The 24,430-nt window shown below is 44.4% G+C and overlaps 1 protein-coding gene across 4 annotated transcripts in view; it reads left to right on the top strand.

The window, feature by feature from the left end:
* Positions 1-24,430, top strand: part of LOC115152168 (inositol 1,4,5-trisphosphate receptor type 2) — a 166,753-nt gene that overhangs the window by 14,703 nt on the left and 127,620 nt on the right. For 2 of the 4 annotated variants that reach the window (XM_029696737.1, XM_029696740.1), the window contains exons 2-19: positions 2,363-2,433; positions 4,398-4,516; positions 4,908-4,994; positions 5,754-5,912; positions 6,970-7,068; positions 8,865-8,948; positions 11,910-12,056; positions 12,495-12,590; positions 14,420-14,473; positions 17,918-18,069; positions 18,174-18,273; positions 18,476-18,636; positions 20,951-21,092; positions 21,745-21,903; positions 22,272-22,444; positions 22,702-22,821; positions 23,146-23,331; positions 24,012-24,263. In XM_029696737.1, the coding sequence (XP_029552597.1) occupies positions 2,363-2,433; positions 4,398-4,516; positions 4,908-4,994; positions 5,754-5,912; positions 6,970-7,068; positions 8,865-8,948; positions 11,910-12,056; positions 12,495-12,590; positions 14,420-14,473; positions 17,918-18,069; positions 18,174-18,273; positions 18,476-18,636; positions 20,951-21,092; positions 21,745-21,903; positions 22,272-22,444; positions 22,702-22,821; positions 23,146-23,331; positions 24,012-24,263 (2,361 nt within the window). Of the gene's footprint in view, positions 1-2,362; positions 2,434-4,397; positions 4,517-4,907; positions 4,995-5,753; positions 5,913-6,969; positions 7,069-8,864; positions 8,949-11,909; positions 12,057-12,494; positions 12,591-14,419; positions 14,474-17,917; positions 18,070-18,173; positions 18,274-18,475; positions 18,637-19,488; positions 19,764-20,950; positions 21,093-21,744; positions 21,904-22,271; positions 22,445-22,701; positions 22,822-23,145; positions 23,332-24,011; positions 24,264-24,430 lie in introns of those variants that run through there. The other 2 variants (XM_029696739.1, XM_029696741.1) reach the window with 2 other exon arrangements.

The following is a 24,430-nucleotide window of genomic DNA, read 5'->3' as shown; positions in this document are numbered from 1 at the left end:
CTTTCTAAAGGCATTGTATATGGTCAATTGGGCATTACAATGACCACCAAAGGAGTTGGCAAGAGAGTACAAACAGATCTGTGACGAGGCTAGCATGACATGTGACACGTTTTAGAATAACACAGTGTCTTTCACAGGATGTAGCCAGGTCATATTTTAAAACCTTTTATTTAACTAGGCAAGTCAGTTAAGAACAAATTCTTATTTACATTAACGGCCTACCCCGGCCAAACCCTACCCTAATCCGGACGACACTGGGCCAATTGTGCGCCGCCCTATAAAAGCTAGAAGTGAAGAACAGCGGCACATTCTCTGCCAACAGAATCATGTTTAGTTGATCTTGTGGTTTCAAAGCCTGGGGAATTTAGTAAACACGGACACATAGCTGTGTTAAGTGTGGATGGAGAGTGTGTAGTTATACAGTCAAAGATAATTTTTCTGAAGATGTTTTTTTTGTAAATTGTCAGAAAAACAATTTCTGTGGCAGGCTGGTGGCCTAGTCGCATAGCAAATTCAGACATTGACTACAACAGCCAGGCATGCGGTGCGGAAACAAGGCGGTTAGCTGTTAACCCATCAACATCTAGGCCTTATCAGTCACACACAGAAGCCATGCGCTTTTCCTGTGGCCGCACCAGCCTGTGCCCCACCACAGCATTTACACAATCGACAGTTTCCTTTTCAACTTGACCAGGGCCTGTATTCACTAAGCATCTTAGAGTGTTAGTGCTGATCTAAGATCAGTTTTTGTATTTTAGATCTGAATTAATATGATTACATAGATAGGGGTCAACCTGATACTAGATCAGCACACATGCTCTAGCGCTTTTTGAATACTGGCCCAGTTATCATTGTAGAACACAGTAACCATCTGTTATAGTTAGTTACACAATAATGAAACCTGGAAATGCTCTGAATTCAACATGACATCCAATAAAGTTCATCACATGCGATGCGTGCCGATATCTTCCTTACATGCTACAGGTAACTGACAAAATAAAGGAAACCCCAACATAGTGTCCTAATCTAATTAAGGCGTTGGGCCACCACGAGCCACCAGAACAGTTTCAACAAGTGCCTGGAACTCTATTGGAGGGATGCAACACTATTTATCCACGAGAAATTAAATAATTTGGTGTTTTAACGCCGCTCCTGAATCTCCCATAAGTGTTCAATTGGGTTGAGATCTGGTGGCTGAAATAGCCATGGCATATCGTGAAACAGCAAGTTGAGCAGTCTTCGTCACTGATGCTCCCGTCAAATGTGCCCCAACAATTACCCCTCTTTCAAAGTCACGGAGATCTCTTCTAGCCATGGTAGCCAAAATAATGAGCAACTGGGCCTGCCCTGCACTTTTATACATGACCCTAAGCATGATGGGATGTTAATTGCTTAATTACCTCAGGAACCACACCTGTGCGGAGCGCCAGCTTTCAATATACTTTATCTCATTTACTCAACTGTTAACTTTATTTTGGCATTTCCCTGTATGCTGGTAGTGTGAAAATCCATTTGAAATCAATCAGTTCTTGACAGCATGTCTTTTGAATTAAACAAATTCCATACATGTTTGCCCATGGAAGAAGTGGCCAGAAAGGGACCTTTTGGACCTAGATATTACACAACATTCAGGAGATAATGGTGCTCAAAGTAGACCCCTTTTTACATATCTGGTACCCCATTGAAATTAAATTGTAACTTCTAATTACTACCACAAAGATGGCTGCCAGTCCACCCTCCGCGTTGAATGTCAACTTAAATGGTCATGTCTATTCTGTTATCTATATTTCTATGATTTCAATAGGCTTTCTGTGGAGGGTTGACATTATTATTTAGAACAGATCTTCCCATTCAAGTCAACATTCTCTGACGTCTGGACCTCCAACCATCTTTGTGATACCATTTGAAAGTTGACATTTCTATTTTATTCCAATGTTAGTATATTTATCAGCCAAAACATGACACAAAAATAATAAATGTCTCAACCGAGGGCGGGCACAACACGAAAACCTCAGAAGTAAAATAGGGTCTAAGCCTTACAGGTTTTCCCAAACTCTCCTGGGGCCCCCTGGGTGCATGTTTTTAGTTTTTTGCCCTAGCACAACACTACTGATGTTCAAATAATCAAAGCTTGATGAGTTGGTTATTTGAATCAGCTGTGTAATGCTAGGGCAAAATCCAAAACGTTGCACCTGGGGGGAGGCCCAAGGACCGAGTTTGGGAAAACCTGGTCGAAGCTACAACATGCGAATATGAAAAGAGTTTAAACATTTTTATGTAATTGACATAAAAGATTAAATGAAATTTGTATAAAAAAAACTAAAATGGTGTGTGATGTAGGATGTTTTTGTGTTCTTCCCAGGCTTGTTGATGACAGGTGTGTGGTGCAGCCGGACGCAGGAGACCTGGCCATTCCGCCCAAAAAGTTCAGAGGTGAGTGGGAGGAGTCAATGACTAGCTGGCCAACCACAGAGGACTGCGTTGTAACTCATATAGTTGTATTCTAATGAATTAACTCACCGCTTTTCTGCCAAGTTAGCAGTGATGGGCAGTTTAGTAGTGCAGCGTGCCAAGGTTACTGCAGTCCACACACACACACAGACACCCTCCCAAGGCTGAGCAGGCCACTATAGCCCCATGTTGTTTTAATAGTGTGGTTTATAGGATGAGGTTTAAGTGTTTAACTGACTTTACAGAATCCCATTGAGTAAACAGCCACTAACCACAAACATGCTATATACCCCCACCCAGTCACACACTCAAGTCAGTTAGTGACACACTGCCATGCAAATTTCACAGAAAAAATATATAAGTGCAACATGTAAAGTGTTGGTCCCATGTTTTATGAGCTGAAATAAAGATCCCAGAAATGTTCCATACGCACAAAAAGCTTATTTCAAAGAAATGTTTACATCCCTGTTAGTGAGCATTTATCTTTTGCCAAGATAATCCATCCATCTGACAGGTGTGGCATATCAAGAAGCTGATTAAACAGCATGATCATTTCACAGGTGCACCTTGTGATGGGGACAATAAAAGGCCACTCTAAAATGTACAGGATCTTCTGAGAACAGCCACCCGGACAGCTGATGAAACTGGGTTTGCACAACCGAAGAAGTTCTGCACAAACTGTCAGAAACCATCTCAGGGAAGCTCATCTGCGTGCTCGCCGTCCTCACCAGGGTCTTGACCTGACTGCAGTTCGGTGTCGTTAACCGACTTTGACTTTGATGGCCACTGGCACGCTGGAGAAGTGTTCTCTTCACCGATGAACCCCAGTTTCAGCTGTACTGGGCAGATGGCGTTGTGTGGGAGAGAGGTTTGGTGATGTCAATGTTGTGAACAGAGTGCCCCACGGTGGCAGTGGGGTTATGGTATGGGCTGGCATAAGCTACGGGCAACAAACACAATTTCATTTTATCAATGGCAGTTTGAATGCGCGGAGATACCGTGAAGAGATCCTGAGGGACATTATCATGCCATTCATCCGCAGCCATCACCTCATGTTTCAGCATAAAGCACGGCCACATGTCACAAGGATCTGTACACAATTCCTGGAACCTGAAAATGTCCAAGTTCGTCCATGGCCTGTATACTCACCAGACATGTCACCCATTGAGCATGTTTGGGATGCTCTGTATTGGCTTGTACGACAGCATGTTCCAGTTCCCGCCAATATCCAGCAACTTTGTACAGCCAATGAAGAGGAGTGGGACAACATTCCACAGTCCACAATAAACAGCCTGATCATCTCTATGCAAACGAGATGTTGCGTGAGGCAAATGGTGCCTACACCAGAAACTGACTGGTTTTTTGATCCACACCCCTACCTTTACATTTAAAAACAATAAAAAATCTGTGACCAAAAGATGCATATCTGTATCCCCAGTCATGTGAAATCTATAGATTATTTATTATTATATATTTTTTGACCTTTTAACTAAATTCTTTGTTTCAATGACGGCCTAGGAACAGTGGGTTAACTGCCTTGTTCAGGGGCAGAACGACAGATTTTTACCTTGTCAGCTCAGGGATTCGATCTTGCAACCTTTCGGTTACTAGTCCAATGCTCTAACCACAAGGCTACCTGCCGCCCCAACATATAATTCATAAACACTTAAAATACAATACGAATCTGTTTTTTACCTCATTAAGCCATGATTAGGGCCTAATGAATGTATTTCCTTATATGAACTGGAACTCATTAAAATCTTTGAAATTGTTTCGTGCCGCGTTTATATTTATATTCAGTGTACATTATGTGTAATATGTTTGTCTGTGTGATTCATGTATATGTATTCCTCACTCGCCTCCCTTTCTGTTTCTTTGTGTCTTTCTTCCTCTTTTTCTCCCAATTTCTTTCCCCCATCCATCTCTCTTTTTGTCTCTTTCTCCAGACTGCCTGTTCAAGGTATGTCCGATGAACAGGTACTCAGCTCAGAAGCAGTTCTGGAAGGCCAAACAGGGCAAACAAGGCAACAATGACACAGAAGCAGACCTATTCAAGAAGTTACAGGTATGACCTTTCTCCAAGTCCTAGTGTAATTCATTCATGGTCCTGGGCACGACACCCACAGGGTGTACAGGATTTAGATCCATCCCAGTACTAACACAACTGATTCACCTTATCAAGGGCCTGATCATTACTATCGTTGATTCGTCTAATCAAGTATGTTAGTAGTGGGCTAGAACAATAGTCTGCAAACCCTGTGGGTCCCCAGGACCTGGATGGACAAGCACTGCTTTAAGGCAACCAGGATCAGTTTGAGCAAGGCGAGGCACACATTCGCTGATGGTGACACATAAGAAGTAGTAATTTGGGATGCAACGTGATTTGTAGATCGGGGATTCTGCACAATCTGGCTACAGTGTAGTTAGCCTCAAGCATGTTTTTCTTAATTTCCCAGCATGCAGCAGAACTGGAACAGAAGCAAAACGACACCGAGAATAAGAAGCTGCTTGGAGAAGTGGTCAAGTACAGTAACGTCATCCAGGTAACGGCCAACTATAGCCAACTCCCCTTTCTTATCAGAGACGATATATTGGTTTGCTTTGTGCCCGTAACCTTGTGTATGTTTTCACTTTGTTACCAAGGCTGCCTTTCTGTCTGTAGTCTGGCTTCTAGTGCCTCACATTGCCAATGAGGTGATTTAACAGACAACATTTTGTATGGCACATAGCAAATTAAACTTGTATCATTTTCAATTTTCAGTCAACTGCGGGTTTGTTCCATGTGGTTTCACGAGGTTCGTGGCCTCCAACTTTGCTTAAAACTGTCGTATTAAAGCATTCCAAAGGAATTGGTTTGGTCAGGTCCAGTCTCTTGCCACATGATTTGGCTGTTAAAAGATGAGGCTTTTTCATTTAGTGCTCTGTGTGCTTTTTTAAAGCTAAAGCCAATTTGAATGATCTATTCAGAAAACAGAATATTTTATGTGATAAATAGAATTTGGGTAATGTTCTGATCCCGCATACCAAGCAGAAACTGAATTGAAAGGCTTTTGTGGTCAATTCCAAATAAAGTATTGACAAATTCTGAGCTCATAACAAATGGAAATGATTAATTAGCCCTACATCTCACTTTGATAAAGAGTACCAATTTCATACGGTAACTGTTTCCTAGCAATAAATGTGTTTGGTAAAGATTAGAGTTAGGTGTTGCGGTGGGATTCAAACCAGGGACCTTGTGTATGACCTTGTGTTGTGAATGATGTGTCCTAGTGAATTGGCCCCATTTTTCTTTTCCCCCTCAGCTTCTGCATATAAAAAGTAACAAGTACCTGACGGTGAACAAGCGTCTGCCGGCGCTGCTGGAGAAGAACGCCATGCGTGTGTCTCTGGACCCATCCGGCAATGAGGGCTCCTGGTTCTACATCCAGCCCTTCTGGAAGCTCCGCAGCGAGGGTGATAACGTAGGTACCTTTTAGTGCTGATCTTGGATCAAGTTCCCCTTACCTATACAATCGTAATAATTTGTGATCTGAAAAGCAAAACTGATCTTAGATCTGCACTCTTACTCTGAGACAATTTATGAAAAGGGGTCCTGACCTAACTGTAACTATAGGCCACTGCAATCCCGAACATGTGACCAAACGTGGAACAACTCCTAGCCCTACTTACCATAGATATGTTATGGCAAACCAAAGCTCAAGATGAACCTCAGTATTGTTGAGATGTTTAAGTTGTGAGACAATCTTTAAAAAAAAAATTTTTTAGGGGCTGTCTTAATATTGCAATTGTCCTGTTTTAATTAGATTGGTATTATGTCCATGTCAACGTAATGTCTTCATCCTGCTGAAATAACTAGACTGGTTGTCTCCTCTCCTTTTGCTTTAGCATCCTATGGTGGAAGGTATTCTTCTTGTTTGAAGTGCATGGTGGGCGTTTAGGCCATGAGACTTGCTGTGAAAGCATGGTAGCACTAGCTTTGCATGAGCATTGGAAAAACTTAAGTACGTGTTTGCATTTCCACGACTCTTCTACAATTTTTTTCCCCCCTTAACTGCTATTGACTAACAAGATCTGGGCAATTTAGATTACAGCAACGCTATAGATACTTAGTCTGTTTATTATGATATGTAAGTGGTTTGAATGTAGATGTTTGAGACTATGGTACACTGGTACTATGGTACACTATGGTACACTGCGTTCAGCGATTCCCGCTACCACACACATTACTGTATGAATGAATGTCAATGCGCTGTGTACACCCCACAGGGTACACTTCCTTCCTTTTACCATGGTTTGTGCTCATCTGCTATTGTTGTGGGGAATACTTATCTCTAGATAGATGGGTAACCCTTTGCATGGGACAGGGAGTGACTGTGGACCTTTGCTGTTTGATGTGTGTCAGGTCATCTCATTCCTCTGTCCTGTGATCTGCCTCATATGTGTATTATGTTTTATTCTACTTTGCTCTATTCGTTATAATGTGTATGCTAGTGTCTGACCTGTGTGCTTGGTCCCTAGGTGGTGGTGGGAGACAAGGTTGTCCTGATGCCTGTGAATGCAGGACAGCCTCTCCACGCCAGCAACATTGAGCTGCTAGACAACCCCGGCTGCAAGGAGGTAAGATCCATTGAACTGTTTTATTTAGAGCTATAGTACTGAGTGACTATGTAAAACATTTACTGGATACTATGCATGGCAAAAGGGTGCGGAAGGATGACAGCCATGTTATCTGTCCCAGCATGCAATCTCCCAACAATTCCTGTACTGTCGTGTTTTTGACTCCAAAAAAGCTGCTGGTCAGCAGGTTTGCCTTTGAAGCACATAGGATGAGCGAGTGGCATTGTTTCAAGTCCAGGCGGCAATTTGAATCTTGGCATGTTTTTGTTTAGGCGTGTCTTCGTTTTCTAACCTTATCCTAACCCTTACCTTAACTACTTGCTAGTATACCTAAACTTATGCTAACCCCAACCTTTACCCTAACCACTCGCGTCTAACCCTAACCATTCGCTAAATCAACTGTATCATAACATGCGTTTGGAAAGCTGCCTGGTTATAGGTATTAAGAACATTAAGTCTAGTGGTAGCACCGCAGACTCTAGTCCACACATAGGCGCTGGTAACAGGGTTACGAATGCCACCTCTGCCCCTACTCTGTCTTTCCCTCTACCTTCTAACTATCACTGTCCATAAAAAAATACTTTCTGGTTGCAGACCTGGCAAAGTTGCAGGTATGGCATACCTGCTGACCAGCAGCTACACTACATAACAAAGCGTTGCTGCTATAACAGCCTCCACTCTTCTGAGAAGGCTTTCCACTAGATGTTGGAACATTTCTGCAGGGACTTGCTTCCTTTCAACCACGATCATTAGTATGGTCAGGCGCTGATGTTAGGCCTGGCTCGCAGCCGACGTTCTAATTCATCACAAAGGTGTTCGATGGGGTTGAGGTCAGGGTTCTGTGCAGGCCGGTCAAGATCTTAACAAACCATTTCTGTATGGACCTTGCTTTGTGCACTGGGGCATTGTCATGCTGAAACAGCAACTCTGTTGCCACAAAGTTGGAAGCACAGAATCGTTTAGAATGTCATTGTGTGCTGAAGCGTTAACATTTCCCTTCACTGGAATTAAGGGGCCTAGCCCGACCCATGAAAAATAGCCGTAGACTATTTTCTCCTCCACCAAACTTTACAGTTGGCACTATGCATTCGAGCAGGTAGCGTTCTCCTGGCATCCGCCAAATCCAGATTCGTCCGTCAGACTGCCAGATGGTGAAGCGTGATTAATCAATCCAGAACGCGTTTCCACTGAGTCCAATGATGGCATTGCTCATGGTGATCTTAAGCTTGTGTGCGGCTGCTCGACCATGGAAACCCATTTCATGAAACTCCCGACTAACAGTTGTGCTGACGTTGCTTCCAGAAGCAGTTTGGAACTCGGTATTGAGTGTTGCAACCGAGGACAGGAGATTTTTACGCTCTATGCGCTTCAGGACTCGGCGGTCTCGTTCTGTGAGCTTGCGTGGCCTACCACTTTGCGGCTGAGCCGTTGTTGCTCCAAGACGTTTCCACTTCACAATAACAGCACTTACAGTTGACCGAAGGAGCTCTAGCAGGGCAGAAATTTGATGAACTGACTTGTTGGAAAGGTGGCATCCTATGACGGTGCCACATTGAAAGTCACTGAGCTCTTCGGTAAGGCCATTCCACTGCCAATGTTTGTCTATGGAGATTGCATGGCGGTGTGCTCTTTTATACACCTGTAGACAACGGGTGTGGCTGATACAGCGGAATCCACTAATTTGAAGGGATGTCCACATACTTTTGTATATATAGTGTGTCTGAGGCTCTGCAAAGATGTGTATAGTCATGACAGTCTGTTGGTCTTCCCTGCTCCTCTGCTTGGTTGAACTGTAGGTGAACGCTGTGAACTGCAACACCAGCTGGAAGGTCACTCTGTTCATGAAGTTCAGTGACTACAGAGAGGACGTCCTCAAAGGAGTGAGTACTATATCTTACCTAAATGCTTCCCATCTATGCCTACCTTTTTATGCAGAGGGTTGTATACACAGTGTGTTGATGGGGGCTCTCTGCTTGCACACTCACATTTAGGCTACAAATGTTTGATTTACAAATAAATAAAAACACTCAGCAATCTACACACAATAACCCATAATGACAAAGTGAAAACAGGTTTTTAGAATGTTTGCAAATGTATTAAAAATTTAAAACAGATACCTTATTTACATAAGTAATCAGACCCTTTGAGACTCGAAATTGAGCTCAGGTGCATCCTGTTTCCATTGATCATCCTTGAGATGTTTCTACAACTTGATTGGGGTCCACCTGTGGTAAATTCAATTGATTGGACATGATTTGGAAAGGCACACACCTGTCCTATATAAAGTCCCACAGTTGACAGTGTATGTCAGAGCAAAAACCAAGCCATAAGGTTGAAGGAATTGTCCGTAGAGCTCCGAGACAGTATTGTGTCAAGGCACAGATCTGGGGAAGAGTACCAAAAAATGTATCCAGCATTGAAGGTCTCCAAGAACACTGTGTCCATCATTCTTAAATGGAAGAAGTTTGGAACCACCAAAACTCTTCCTAGAGCTGGCCGCCCGGCCAAACTGAGCAATCGGGGGTAGAAGAGCCTTGGGTCAGGGAGGTGACCAAGAACCCAATGATCACTCTGACAGAGCTCAAGAGTTCCTCTGTGGAGATGGGAGAACCTTCCAGAAGGACAACCATCTCTGCAACACTCCACCAATCAGGCCTTTGTGGTAGAGTGGCCAGAGGGAAGCCACTCCTCAGTAAAAGGCACAAGACAGCCCTCTTGGAGTTTGCCAAAAGGCACCTAAAGGACTCTCATGCCATGAGAAACAAGATTCACTGGTCTGATAAAACCAAGATTGAACTCATTGGTCAGGATAGAAGCAAAGATGAACGGGGCAGAGTACACAGAGATCCTTGATGAAAACCTGCTCCAGAGCACTCAGGACCTTAGACTGGGGCAAACGTTCACCTTCCAACAGGACAACGACCCTAAGCACACAGCTAAGACAATGCAGTAGTGGCTTAAGGACAAGTCTCTGAATGTCCTTGAGTGGCCCAGCCAGAGCCCGGACTTGAACTCGATCTAACATATCTGGAGAGACCTGAAAATAGCTGTGCAGTGACACTCCCCATCCAACCTGACAGAGCTTGAGAGGATCTGCAGAGATGAATGAGAGAAACTCCCCAAATACAGGTGTGCCAAGCTTGTAGTGTCATACCCAAGAAGACTCGAGACTGAAATCGCTGCCAAATGTGATTTAACTGAGCAAAGGGTCTGAATACTTATGTAAATGTGATACATTTTTTGGGGGGGGATTAATTAGCAAAAATGTCTAAACCTGTTTTTGCTTTGTCATTATGGGGTATTGAGTGTAGATTGATGAGGAAAACGATACATTTAATACATTTTAGAATAAGGCTGTAACGTAACAATGTGGAAAATTCAAGTGGTCTGAATACTTTCCAAAGTATGTGCGGATGTATTGTGATGGAAGGTGGGTTTTTGTGTTTGGAAAAGTGTGGAGTTTAGTGAGTGAAAAAGGATAATGGTTGCAAATCCCGGAGCCCAGGTGTGTTTGTGAGCAGGGGTTGTGAGAGCTTTTAATTTTGTGCAGATATGGCATATACATTATAAAATAAACTATATTTATAATTGTATTTATTTATTGCCATATCATGATGGAACGGTCCCCAAACCTATACCCTAGGCACCCACCTGAGCGACCCATACACTGAGGAGTCCTTATATGTTTTATGGGCCTACTGTAAGTAGCCTGTATGCAGCCAAATCAGAAAGATGAATGTGGTCAGAGACTTTCTAAAGCAGCACCGCCCCCTCACTATTCTGAGCCTGCCTGGCAGGGTTGGTCCTACAAAGCCAAAGCCCCCTGATGAGAGAGCATAATATACAAGGACATTCTCAAAGCTGCTAATGAGAACCTTGACAACCTTGTATCTAGCCGGTGGGGATTCCCGGTGGGGTGCCCCCACCCACGTAGTGGCAATGCTGGCAACACTAGCTGCAGTAACGCATGGGGAGGGGGTCACGCTCTGACAATCAGAGAAGGGGCATATTATTGTGGCCCTGGTGGCACAAAATAATCAAAGGTCTGACTGCACAGAGATGCTTGGGAAAATGGTCACAGCGGGGGACCAGCATGTGTGTTTCAGGGGAAGGGGGTGTATCTGATCTCCTTCACCTAGTACTTGGCAATGGTTAATCAAATCTCCCTGTTTTTGCTCTATTTTGCATACCTTCTCAAACAGCTGCAACTGTATATGCCGTCGTAAATCAAGTCCTTTCTTGAGTTGGTCTCAGAGATGGGGAACTGATGATCTGAGTTTGTGGGGGAAAGGGATAGTGTGTATGTGTCCCACAACTGTTGCTATGGAGTAAGGAAATGCTATCAAATTCTAATTGAGTGTATGTAAACTTCTGATCCACTGGGAGTGTGATGAAAGACATTGAAGCTGAAATAAATCACTCTACTATTATTCTGACATTTCACATTCTTAAAATGAAAGGGGTGATCCTAACTGACGTAAGACTGTGAATTCTTACTAGGATTAAATGTCAGGAATTGTTAAACTGAGTTTAAATGTTTTTGGCTAAGGTATATGTAAACTTCCGACTTCAACTGTATGTATATAATTTATTTATTTACATATTTCGGGGATTGGAAATGATGCAGAAATGACATTGATGGAAGGTTCAATCTATCTGCAATATTAAATCTTATCTGCCCCCTAAAGAAAGAGAAGAAATGTTGTTATAGTATCATTTATAACAATTTTTTCTCAGTTTATAAGAACTCACTCAAATAAAGTGTTCATTTAATCGAAGTGTTTCTTTTCTGTTTCTTAGCCCAAACAGCTAAACCATGTTGTCGTCTCTCTATTGGTCAGGGTGATGTGGTGCGTCTGTTCCACGCCGAGCAGGAGAAGTTCCTGACATGTGACGAGTACAGGAATCAGCAGCACATCTTCCTCAGGACCACCCTGCGACAGTCTGCCACCTCCGCCACCAGTTCCAAAGCACTCTGGGAAATAGAGGTACCTACTGCACTGTGTGTTCGCATCACAATGATTGCGTTCCATTTCTCCAAAAGTGCCCTCCTCCCCACACGTGTGGGTTAGAGGGAGTTTCCACCATATTTCTTACACCATTTATTTTCTTTTTAAATCAACAAAGACAATTGAACAAGTGCATACTTAGGACATGGAATTGAGATGGAGGAAGAAGTACTTTGTCTGCTCTGAATGTAGCTCTTGATATGATTTGACGAGTAGAAACACCTATTTTGAATGGGGCGTTCCACAGAGGTAGATTTGAAATGAGTATCTACCTTGTGAACAAATACATTAAGTCCTACATCATAGTGTTATGAATTGGCTGACCAGTGAAGACCTTAAGGGCCATTGTGAGTGGCTTTGTGGGATCTTTCTGGTATGATTTGTGTGTTTTTTTAAAAATGTGTTTCTCCATTGTAGGTTGTGCACTACGACCCCTGCAGAGGGGGTGCCGGCCAGTGGAACAGCCTGTTTCGCTTCAAACACCTGGCCACTGGGAGCTACCTGGCTGCAGAGGTAGGCTGTTCATTTCTCTTTGCTCACTCACACACATGCACGCACAGGCTTAGGCGGTATCAAGGTTGTCACCTTCATGCCAACCTTGTGCCATCCTGAACACCAGGGTTGCTGTTTTTTTTCAAACCCCACTGAGCCTCTGTAATCCGAAGGTTAGCAGTACTAACAAGTACATCTCAAATCCCATAGAGAACGCATTGTGAAATTGTTTATACAGTCTGACCTGAACTATTTGCAGGACAGACATCCCAGCTCATAAAGTTATACAATTAACTCAAAAATGCTACTCACAGTTTGCTGCACGCTCAATACAAATATTAGACAGTAAGGCTAGATCCAGGAGGGGATTCTCTGCTGTTACCAAGCGAAGTTTGATTTTGGAAGAAGCTAACCACTTGGCTAACTAGCTACTAAGTTATCAAGCCAAATGTGCAACTGTAGAGCGTTTAGCACATTTTAGACATATAACTTAATAGTTATAAGATATCTAGCTGACAAACATTTAGTTGTGAATTCCGTACTGTAACTAGATCACCTGACGTGTGTTGCACAGCAGTGAGTGGCTCACAAGGATCCGGTCTCTCGTCGTTGTGTGCTTGTAAACAAACATCACTTGACTGCGGACTGACTACCTGTAAGCTTCAGAATGCAAAATTATGTGACAGGTGAAATTAACAAGGCAATATTTTTTATCTCATGTATTGCACAAGTTGACTGTAGGTATTTCATTTAAAAGTAGCTACAAATATTACAATTTTTTTTTTTTTTTAAACATGAAAGAAATTGTTTTGACGGTATTGACAAGTCATCCCGTGGCTATTTCCAAGTACCCCGGTATAAGGTATACTGCCCAAGCCCCCCCCCCCACACACACACACACACACACACACACAATTGACAGTCAGACGGTTATCGTTTTTGTTTAAATGTCTTGCGGTATCAGTTCAGCTGTGTTGTCTATTCAGTGTGTTTTGACTTTGCTGTTCGGTCAGTGGTTGAATACCGATCATTTAAAGACTATCCATGAATGACTCATCGGTATTACAGGGTGTTGTTCACGTACATTACTTTCCTTATCACATGTACATTGCTTTCCTTATCACATCACAAGACATTTGACTAAATACTTGGAATTATTCAAATGACCGACACTACCCAACCCTTATTGAATCATTTTTTCTGACGTGACTGATTGCCAGTGTATGAGTGTTTTCAACTCGGGTTAACATCCTGTCCCTACTGGTTTATAATGCCTACCTCACATCGAACTGAGAGATACTGACACACCACAATGCAGCTCTCTGTCTAGACTACTGTCTCTGTACTGTCTCTTATGTCAGTCCTCTCAGTGGTCAGGCTGTGAGGCTGCGGATCTAATTCGTTATGATCTGAAAGTCAACACTGATCCTATATCAGCACTTCTACTCTCCTATATCAGACTCTTTCTGAATACTGTGTGTACTTTGTGTGCTCTACTGATGTACTCATGTGTGGCATGAAAAATGTAGTCAGAGGAGTTGTGATTTGGCTAGGCCTCTAGCTACCGACTGTTTAGTCTCATTATACATCTGGGATAAGGCTAGTAGTGAGACGTGAGCAGATGTTGAGGTTCCAGATGTGCTGTTGATGGCAGTGTTCCCATTGTTATGGTCCTCTCTCTGCAATGTTCTGTGTTGTGTTGTACAGGTGCAGCACTGCAATAAGAATTTCCCCAAGGGGATAATAAAGTGGATCAAATCGGTCAACTTAATCAACAATATGTTCTTGTAGAATAGTTTGTCAGACAATGGTGTGCAGTGTGTGGGACTGAAATCCTTCTCTTCCTATAGACAAATCCTGATTTCCGGGATGAGAGTGTGGAATCTAAAGCAGAGGTGAGTCAGGTCAGTGATGCACTATTCATGTTTTCATAGTCCTGTCTGATGGACCTTAGTCTGGACATCAGGTCCACTGATTTTAACAAAATGGTGTACGATGCAATCAGAAAGTATTCAGACCCCTTGACTTTTTTCACATTTTGTTACGTTACAGCCTTGCTCTAAAATGTATTAAATTATTTTTTTTCTCATCAATCTACACACAATACCCCATAATGACAAACTAAAAACAGGTTTTAGGAAATGTTGCAAATGTATTACAAATATTTACGTAAGTATTCAGACCCTTTGATATCATACTTGAAATTGATCTCAGGTGCATCCTGTTTCCATTGATCATCCTTGAGATGTTTCTACAACTTGATTGGAGTCCACCTGTGGTAAATTCAATTGATTGGACATGATTTGGAATGACACCCCCCTGTCTATATAAGGTCCCACAGTTGACAGTGCATGTCAGAGCAAAAACCAAGCTATGAAGTCAAAGGAATTGTCTGTAGAGCTCCGAGACAGGATTGTGTTGAGGCACAGATCTGGTGAAGAGTACCAAAAAATGTCTGCAGCATTGAAGGTCCCCAAGAACACAGTGGCCTCCATCATTCTTTAAATGGAAGAAGTTTGGAACCACCAAGACTCTTCCTAGAGATGGCCGCCCGGCCAAACTGAGCAATCGGGGGAGAAGGTCCTTTGTCAAGGAGGTGACCAAGAACCCGATGGTCACTCTGACAGAGCTCCAGAAGGACAACCATCTCTGCAGCACTCCACCATTCAGGCCTTTATGGTAGAGTGCCCAGACAGAAGCCACTCCTCAGTAAAAGGCACATGACAGCCCGCTTGGAGTTTACCAAAAGGCACCTAAAGGACTCTCAGACAATGAGAAACAAAATTCTCTGGTCTGATAAAACCAAGATTGAACTCTTTGGCCTGAATGCCAAGCGTCACATCTGGAGGAAAACAGGCACCGCTCATCACATGGCCAATACCATCCCTACGGTGAAGCATGGTGGTTGCAGCATCATGCTGTGGGGATGTTTTTCAGTGGCAGGGACTGGGAGACTCGTCATGATTGAGGGAAAGATGAATGGAGCGAAGTACAGAAAGATCTTTGATGAAAACCTGCTCCATAGTGCTCTGGACCTCAGACTGGGGAGAAGGTTCACCTTCCAACAGGACAACAACCCTAAGCACACAGCCAAGACAACGCAGGAGTGGCTTCGGGACAAATCAAATTCAAATCAAATGTATTTATTTAGCCCTTCGTACATCAGCTGATATCTCAAAGCGCTGTACAGAAACCCAGCCTAAAATCCCAAACAGCAAGCAATGCATGTGAAAGAAGCACGGTGGCTAGGAAAAACTCCCTAGGAAAAACTCCCTAGAAAGGCCAAAACCTAGGAAGAAACCTAGAGAGGAACCAGGCTATGAGGGGTGGCTAGTCCTCTTCTGGCTGTGCTGGGTGGATATTATAACAGAACATGGTCAAGATGTTAAAATGTTCATAAATGACCAGCATGGTCAAATAATAATAATCATAGTAGTTGTCGAGGGTGCAACAAGTCAGCAACTCAAGAGTAAGTGTCAGTTGGCTTTTTCATAGCCGATCTTTGAGAGTATCTCTTCCGCTCCTGCTGTCTCTAGAGAGTTGAGAACAGCAGGTCGGGGACATGTAGCACGTCCGTTGAACAGGTCAGGGTTCCATAGCCGCAGGCAGAACAGTTGAAACTGGAGCAGCAGCACAGCCAGATGGACTGGGGCAGCAAGGAGTCATCATGCCAGGTAGTCCTGAGGCATGGTCCTAGGGCTCAGGTCCTCCGAGAGAAAGAAAGAGAGAAAGAGGGAATTAGAGAGAGCATATTTAAATTCACACAGGACACCGGATAAGACAAGAGAAATACTCCAGATGTAACAGACTGACCCTAGCCCACCGACACAAACTACTGCAGCATAAATACTGGAGGCTGAGACAGGAGGGATCAGAAGACACTGTGGCCCCATCCAATGATAGCCCCGGACAGGGCTAAACAGGCAGGATATAACCCCACCCACTTTGCCAAAGCACAGCCCCCACACCACAATTGGTGTGGGGGCTGGACTCAAGTCTCTGAATGTCCTTGAGTGACCCTGCCAGAGCCTGGACTTGAACCTGATCAAACATCTCTGTAGAGACCTGAAAATTGCTCTGCAGCAACACTCCCTGTCCAACCTGACAGAGCTTGAGAGGACCTGCAGAGAAGAATGGGAGAAACTCCCCAAATACAGGTGTGCCAAGCTTGTAGCGTCATACCCAAGAAGACTCGAGGCTCTAATCGCTGCCAAAGGTGCTTCAACATAGTACTGAGTAAATGGTCAGAATACCTGTTTTTGCTTTGTGATTATGGGCTATTGTGTGCAGATGTATATTTTTTTGTATCCAATTTTTAGAATGTAATGTAATAAAATGCAAAAAGTGAACGGTCTGAATACCTTCCGAATGCGCTGTATCTGAGTATTCTGCTATGTGTGATGTTTACTTAATGATAAATGAAGGTAATTCAATAGATATGTTTGAGCAGTTGAAGAACACATGACAATGGTCTCTCCTAGAAAATTGAATGCAAACCATGATAAGATAATACAAACAGTACTGCATAAAGGGTAGATCAAAAGCTTAGAGACCTGTGAATCCTCTACAAACAGTGTGTTACTGCTAAGAGAGCGACTTTTCGTGTGCGTTTCTCTCAAGTGGAAGAGGGATTTTGCCTGTCAAACACTGGGCCACCTTGTTCTCTCACATCACCTCCAAGTCCTATTACACAATCCTCTCTCACACTCACCAGCAAGAACAGATGCTTCTGCTTGCATCCAAACGCTCTCTCCTCCTCCTCCTCTCTCTCTAGACCTTTTCTCACTCACTCGGTCACTCACTTTCACATGCGTGCCCACACACAATGTACCACGTTTATTTCCAGACAGCTTTTTTTCTGCACTTTTTGTCTGCACCTTCTGCATTTGTATTCTGCCTCCGCAAGCAGCAGCACACACACCGTGTCGGCTCAGACACTCAGGGGGCTCCTTACATAACGTCGGTGTGGGGGTGCCCGGTGAGGGAGGGGAGAGACGTGCTGTCTGCTCTGCTCTGCTGTTATATGCTGCTGGATGGAGTGAGACACCAGAGGGAAGGAGAGGTGCGGAGGCACGGGGGGGCGGTTCAGAGGAGCTACTTCCCATTGACATGCGCAGCGCGCTGCAGCGGTTAACTCTCTCAGTGCTGTCCTATTATCTGTCTGCAGCATCCACACAGTGCAGTCCAAACCTCATGCACTGTCTCATTGTTATTACGTGAGCTGCCATTGTTTATGGATCTGTGGCACAGGCTTGTTGATATTAGCATTGAGAATGCTAGTTGTAAGAACTTTGGTATCCACCTCCTTGTGTGTGTCTGTGCTGTGCTATCTGTCTGTCTGTCTGCAGACGGAGACGGATACAGTGTACTCCCAGAGGAAGCGTCAGGCTGCAGAGAAGATCGCCTACACCCTGGTGTCTGTGCCCCATGGCAACGACATCGCCTCTCTGTTTGAGCTGGACGCCACCACGCTGCAGAGGGCTGACTGTCTGGTGCCCAGGTCAGACTGTCCCCTGAAACTCTTGAAACACTTTTAAAGGACTCTTGGAAGAGATTTCAGTTACAGCCTAATAAACTTTAAACGCTATTTTGCTTTCCCGACAGGAACTCGTACGTACGGCTGAGGCACCTGTGTACCAACACCTGGGTGACTAGCACCAACTTTCCCATCGACACTGAGGAGGAGCGTCCCGTCATGCTCAAGGTCCCACATTACCCCCCCCCTGCTGTTTCAGTTCTGCGATTGTTGCTTTTTTGTGCATCAAAGCTCACTTATCACAATGTAGTCACAAACCCCCCCCAACCTTTCCCCATTGTAAGTTACTATTAGAAATAGTGTTTGTTGTGGAGTTTGGAAGGATTGTGGTTGAGTCTATAGGCTGATAATGAATGCCCTCTACCCACAGATTGGCACGTGTCGTACGAAGGAGGACAAGGAGGCATTTGCAATTGTCTCTGTGCCCCTGTCTGAGGTCCGAGACCTTGACTTTGCTAACGATGCCAACAAGGTCCTGGAGTTGACCGTGAGACAGCTGCAGTGTGGCAACATTGCTCAGAACGATAGGAGGTACAGAACAGTCTAGCCCTATATAGGACTCTGCTCAGAACGATAGGAGGTACAGAACAGTCTAGCCCTATATAGGAGTCTGTTCAGAACGATAGGAGGTACAGAATAGTCTAGCCCTATATAGGAGTCTGCTCAGAACGATAGGAGGTACAGAACAGTCTAGCCCTATATAGGACTCTGTTCAGAACGATAGGAGGTACAGAACAGTCTAGCCTTATATAGGACTCTGTTCAGAACGATAGGAGGTACAGAACAGTCTAGCCCTATATAGGAGTCTGTTCAGAACGATAGGAGGTACAGAACAGTCTAGCCCTATATAGGACTCTGTTCAGAATGATAGGAGGTACAGAACAGTCTAGCCCTATATAGGAGTCTGCTCAGAACGATAGGAGGTACAGAACAGTCTAGCCTTATATAGGACTCTGTTCAGAACGATAGGAGGTACAGAACAGTCTAGCCCTATATAGGACTCTGTTCAGAACGATAGGAGGTACAGAACAGTCTAGCCCTATATAGGACTCTGTTCAGAACGATAGGAGGTACAGAACAGTCTAGCCCTATATAGGACTCTGTTCAGAACGATAGGAGGTACAGAACAGTCTAGCCTTATATAGGACTCTGTTCAGAACGATAGGAGGTACAGAACAGTCTAGCCCTATATAGGACTCTGTTCAGAACGATAGGAGGTACAGAACAGTCTAGCCCTATATAGGACTCTGTTCAGAACGATAGGAGGTACAGAACAGTCTAGCCCTATATAGGACTCTGTTCAGAACGATAGGAGGTACAGAACAGTCTAGCCCTATATAGGACTCTGTTCAGAACTATAGGAGGTACAGAACAGTCTAGCCTTATATAGGACTCTGTTCAGAACGATAGGAGGTACAGAACAGTCTAGCCCTATATAGGACTCTGTTCAGAACGATAGGAGGTACAGAACAGTCTAGCCCTATATAGGACTCTGTTCAGAACGATAGGAGGTACAGAACAGTCTAGCCCTATATAGGAGTCTGTTCAGAACGATAGGAGGTACAGAACAGTCTAGCCCTATATAGGAGTCTGTTCAGAACGATAGGAGGTACAGAACAGTCTAGCCCTATATAGGACTCTGCTCAGAACGATAGGAGGTACAGAACAGTCTAGCCCTATATAGGACTCTGTTCAGAACGATAGGAGGTACAGAACAGTCTAGCCCTATATAGGACTCTGTTCAGAACGATAGGAGGTACAGAACAGTCTAGCCCTATATAGGAGTCTGTTCAGAACGATAGGAGGTACAGAACAGTCTAGCCCTATATAGGAGTCTGTTCAGAACGATAGGAGGTACAGAACAGTCTAGCCCTATATAGGACGCTGTGCTTCCGCACATGGGTGTCATAGAAGGCTACAACGCGGAGCCTGGTAAATAACTGGCTACATTTTTTTTAGGGGCTACTTGTTTCCGAAAATCCTCTCACTGAAGGCATATCTATAATCCGTATCTCCTTGTCTGTCCATCCGGATTGTATAATGTGTGAATATCTGTAAAGAAACCTAACTTTTCTCCAAACCGGCACCTATAACTCAACTGTGGTAGACAGCTTGAAAAACGCTCTTCCGCGAAGCCTGCCACTGTCTTCCCCAGCCGAGTTATACTGCAGGTGCTGGTTCGGAGAAAAGTTAGGCTCCACATTGTAGCCTTCTGGGACACCCATGATTGAATGTGCGGCATCCTATATAGGGCTCAGTACAGTCCTGCTGACACAACCAAGACTGGCTGTGTCTGAAAAAGTTTCTAGCCGTCAAATCCTCGCTTCCTCTTTTATTGTTTCTGCCAATCGCCTTAAAGCGCATTGGAGGTCGGAGGGAAGGGACTTTGGATCGTCTCCTTTCTTTCTTTCAGACGGAGCAGAATCTGAGAGTGAAAGAATCTGAGAGTGAAGAAAATGCGGAAGGAGAAAGCAAGGATTTGACTGCTAGTAACGTTTTTAGACAGAGCAATGTAATTGAAAATAGCTCCTGAGGACAACACAACATGTGATAGGCCTACAGTCAGTTTAGGAGGGACAGTATGCCCCCTAGTGACACATCCAAAAGGGTTACTTACGCTGTGTCTTTGGATTACAAAGTATTCTTAACAAACCAATCAGGTTTATTCATTTCCTCATTCCCTGTGGCTGCTCTATGTCTGCAACAACCGTGGCTCTCTGACAGACAACGTGTTCTGTGTACTACTGTCAGATCCACCAATGTTCTTCTCCTACTACCATAAAACATACTTTCAGACTGCTGAAGCAAGTGTACCAATGCTCTTTTGCGGGCCCATGTTTCCCAGGTTTGTGACCAAGCTGTTGGAGGACCTGATCTTCTTTGTGTGCGAGGTCCCCAACAACGGACAGGACGTACTGTCTGTGGTCATCTCCAACCCGAACAGAGAGCGGCAGAAACTAATGAGGGAACAGAACATTCTAGCCCAGGTCAGCTCAGTTATACTCTCACTCACTCACTCACTCACTCACTCACTCACTCACTCACTCACTCACTCACTCACTCACTCACTCACTCACTCACAGAATATCACCTAAACATGTATCCTCTAGCTTTGGTCTTGCTTCTGCTTTGGCCAGTTCCTGTGTCGTGTGTCATTGTCTTAACAAATATATTGGGTAATGATGACAGCGATGCATGCAGACCTTTATCACTTTTTCTTCATCGACCGTTTCAGATTTACATCATCAGCAGCTGTTAAATTGAACAACAACTGCAGATTTCTTTTGACGTCACAGACATGTAGGCTAGCGCAGAAGCAGACTGGCACGCATAGCTAGAGGAAGGTGAATTTCACTGTCTCTTCCCTCATGGTCATTACACTGTGACTTATGGGGATTAGAGTGCAGGGAGTAGGCGGTCCATCTGATAGCAGTAATTCAAGGGAGCAATAACTCCAGTCCATTATGCCAAAGGCCACGCTAATAGCATTGTTAGCGCTAATGATGCTGGCAGTGGTCATTATCAGGATTCGGAAGGATGCGGACAACATCAACAACATCTCCTTTTGAAGTGTGTTTGCTTTGGCATTAGAAAGTTATCATGTCATAATCTTGTATCCTCTGAAATGTCTGTCTCCAGATTTTTGGTATTCTGAAGGCCCCGTTCACAGACCAGGGGGAGGGTCCCATGCTGAAGCTGGAGGACTTGGGGGACCAGCGCTACGCTCCCTTTAAGTACATGCTGCGGCTGTGCTACCGGGTGCTGCGCCACTCCCAACAGGACTACCGCAAGAACCAGGCTAGTAGTCCTCCCTACTGTAGTTGTCCTCAAAACCTACCTTACTTGGTCAATACGTTCAGTGACTATAGCACCATACTAGTATATGGATTTGTTTTAGCACATCTCACATCTCATCATTAGTTAATGCAGTCACATGAATGTGAGAGATGAAAATCCATTGTTGTGTTTTGGTTAATGTAGAAATAGAATACCATGTCTGTCATTTAGAGGATACCCATGAGAGTGAAGTCAAATTGTTGTGGTCTGAGGGGCTTTCCCATTCTAGCAGTTCCATTGCTATGTTCTTCACTCTGCTATCCCACTAGAACGTATGTTTTCCTCTGACGGTATCGATTGGGATTAACTGGTCTCATTCTGCCCTCCAGGAGTACATAGCCAAGAAGTTCTCCATCATGCAGTCTCAGATCGGTTATGAGATCCTGGCGGAGGACACCATCACTGCCCTGCTCCACAACAACCGCAAGCTGCTGGAGAAACACATCACAGCCAAGGAGATCGAGACCTTCGTCAATCTGCTGCGTCGCAACCGAGAGCCCAGGTCAGGGCAGAGGAGGGATGTACTATACATAACACACATTATAACGTGCATATGACACAAACCCACATTTGATCCACAATGATCCCAATGTTTGGGTTAGATATACAAACTGGGGCTATAACGCACAATGTGCAAAAAAATAAAAGCCTAATACTGTATGTTTGTGTTGCCTATGGTTGTGAGATTTTTTTAAAGCCACTACTGGGTTCATAGTGTTTCAGCAGATTAAGTTTAGTTGTCCTCTGTCTTCCTATCAGGTTTCTGGACTACCTGTCAGACCTGTGCGTGTCCAATAAGACGGCCATCCCAGTGACACAGGAGCTCATCTGTAAATTCATTCTGAACCCCGCCAACGCTGAAATCCTCATCCAGACCAAGTGAGTCACGCACACATCCTGTGCTCTCTACCTAACACTGTAGTGCAGGTAAAGTCCGTTCAGAATCAGCTTCTCAGATTGGGAACTGTTACCTGTCTTTTTACCGTGCAATGGGGCAGCGCTGATGTTGGGCATGACTCTGTTATACACTAATTCACATTCCATCATGCTGGTACATCTATATAAAAAATACAGCTTGGATGAATATCAGTTAGCTGGTGTATGAAGAATTGTACACAGTTCAAATATACTAAAGTATACTAGTAGGCACTATGTATCCGAATGCTCTTCTCCTCTGGCCATCTTCCACCCCTTTCCCCCCAGGCTCATCCCCAGCATGGAGACTACCCTGCAGTCGTCCATGCTGCAGGAGGACACCGAGGAGGACGAGGAGGTGTGGCTCTACTGGATTGACAGCCACAAGGAGCCACACGGCAAGTCCATCCGCCACCTGGCCCAGGACGCCAAGGGCAACCACAAGCTGGACAACGACGTCATCACCTACTACAGGTACTAGACAGCTACTGCAGCAGGGCGTTCTGGGAATCTATATTAGACACTGAGTGCCGAAACATTGGTTCTCCCCAATTTATTTATGTATCAAGTATTCATGGTCCTTTAATCTACACCTTGTCAACCATTTGGGTGTGTGTTTTCAGCTCCTACTTTGTGAATAAATAATGAATCCCACTTTTTTCTTTCCATTGATTGACACGTTTACTGTCAGGGTTCACCAACTGGCAGGCTGTATTTGTCCCGGGGTTCATTTATTCGGCCTCCCACGTTCTCTGAGCAAATAAAAATGTTTTCATTGTTGGACAAGCAAATCAGCTCCTAGTGATTTTATAATTTTGGAAATCTGTTCCAAAGTATTCCCACGCATAACAGAGTGATGTGATCGTAAACAAATGTAAGCAAGGTTTGAAAGGATTGTTTTAGTCAAATATTATATCTGTTTCGGCTTTTTGTGGTCAATTTGCAGTCTACAAATTATTTGTGATTTATGTTCCGGCCACCTGACAATCCGCTCCAGAAAAAATAGGCCCACTGCTGAATCTAGCTGATGATCCTTATACTACAGCATGGCATATTTCTCTGGGGCTTTGAGTGTGCAGGCGCTATTTCTTCTACATTTCTATGACACCTCTTCTCCATGTATTTCCTCTCCATCTTCCCCATCCACCTTCCAGATACCAGCTCAACCTGTTTGCCAAGATGTGTCTGGACCGCCAGTACCTGGCCATCAACCAGGTGTCCAGCCAGCTGCCCGTGGACCTGATCCTGCGCTGCATGTTTGACGACTGCCTGCCCTACAACCTGCGCGCCTCCTTCTGCCGCCTCATGCTGCACATGCACGTGGACCGCGAGCCCCAGGAGGCAGTGGTGGCCGTGCGCTACGCCCGCCTCTGGACCGAGATCCCCTCCAAGATCACCATCCACGAGTGAGTGTGTGTGTGTTGGGGGGGGGCGTTGATGTGTGGCTTTGGGATCTGTGGATCTGGCAATAACGGATCTGTAACTGGCACACCACCTGAAAGAAAATGACCTCTGGATGGAGAATCATTGCAGGTGGATTGCATCTTCGATTTGCTACATTTCTTTAATGCAT

This window comes from Salmo trutta, chromosome 17 (assembly GCF_901001165.1).
Source record: "Salmo trutta chromosome 17, fSalTru1.1, whole genome shotgun sequence".
Classification (NCBI taxonomy): domain Eukaryota; kingdom Metazoa; phylum Chordata; class Actinopteri; order Salmoniformes; family Salmonidae; genus Salmo; species Salmo trutta.
Note: the sequence above shows the minus strand (reverse complement) of the source record. Positions and strands in the feature narration are given on the sequence as shown.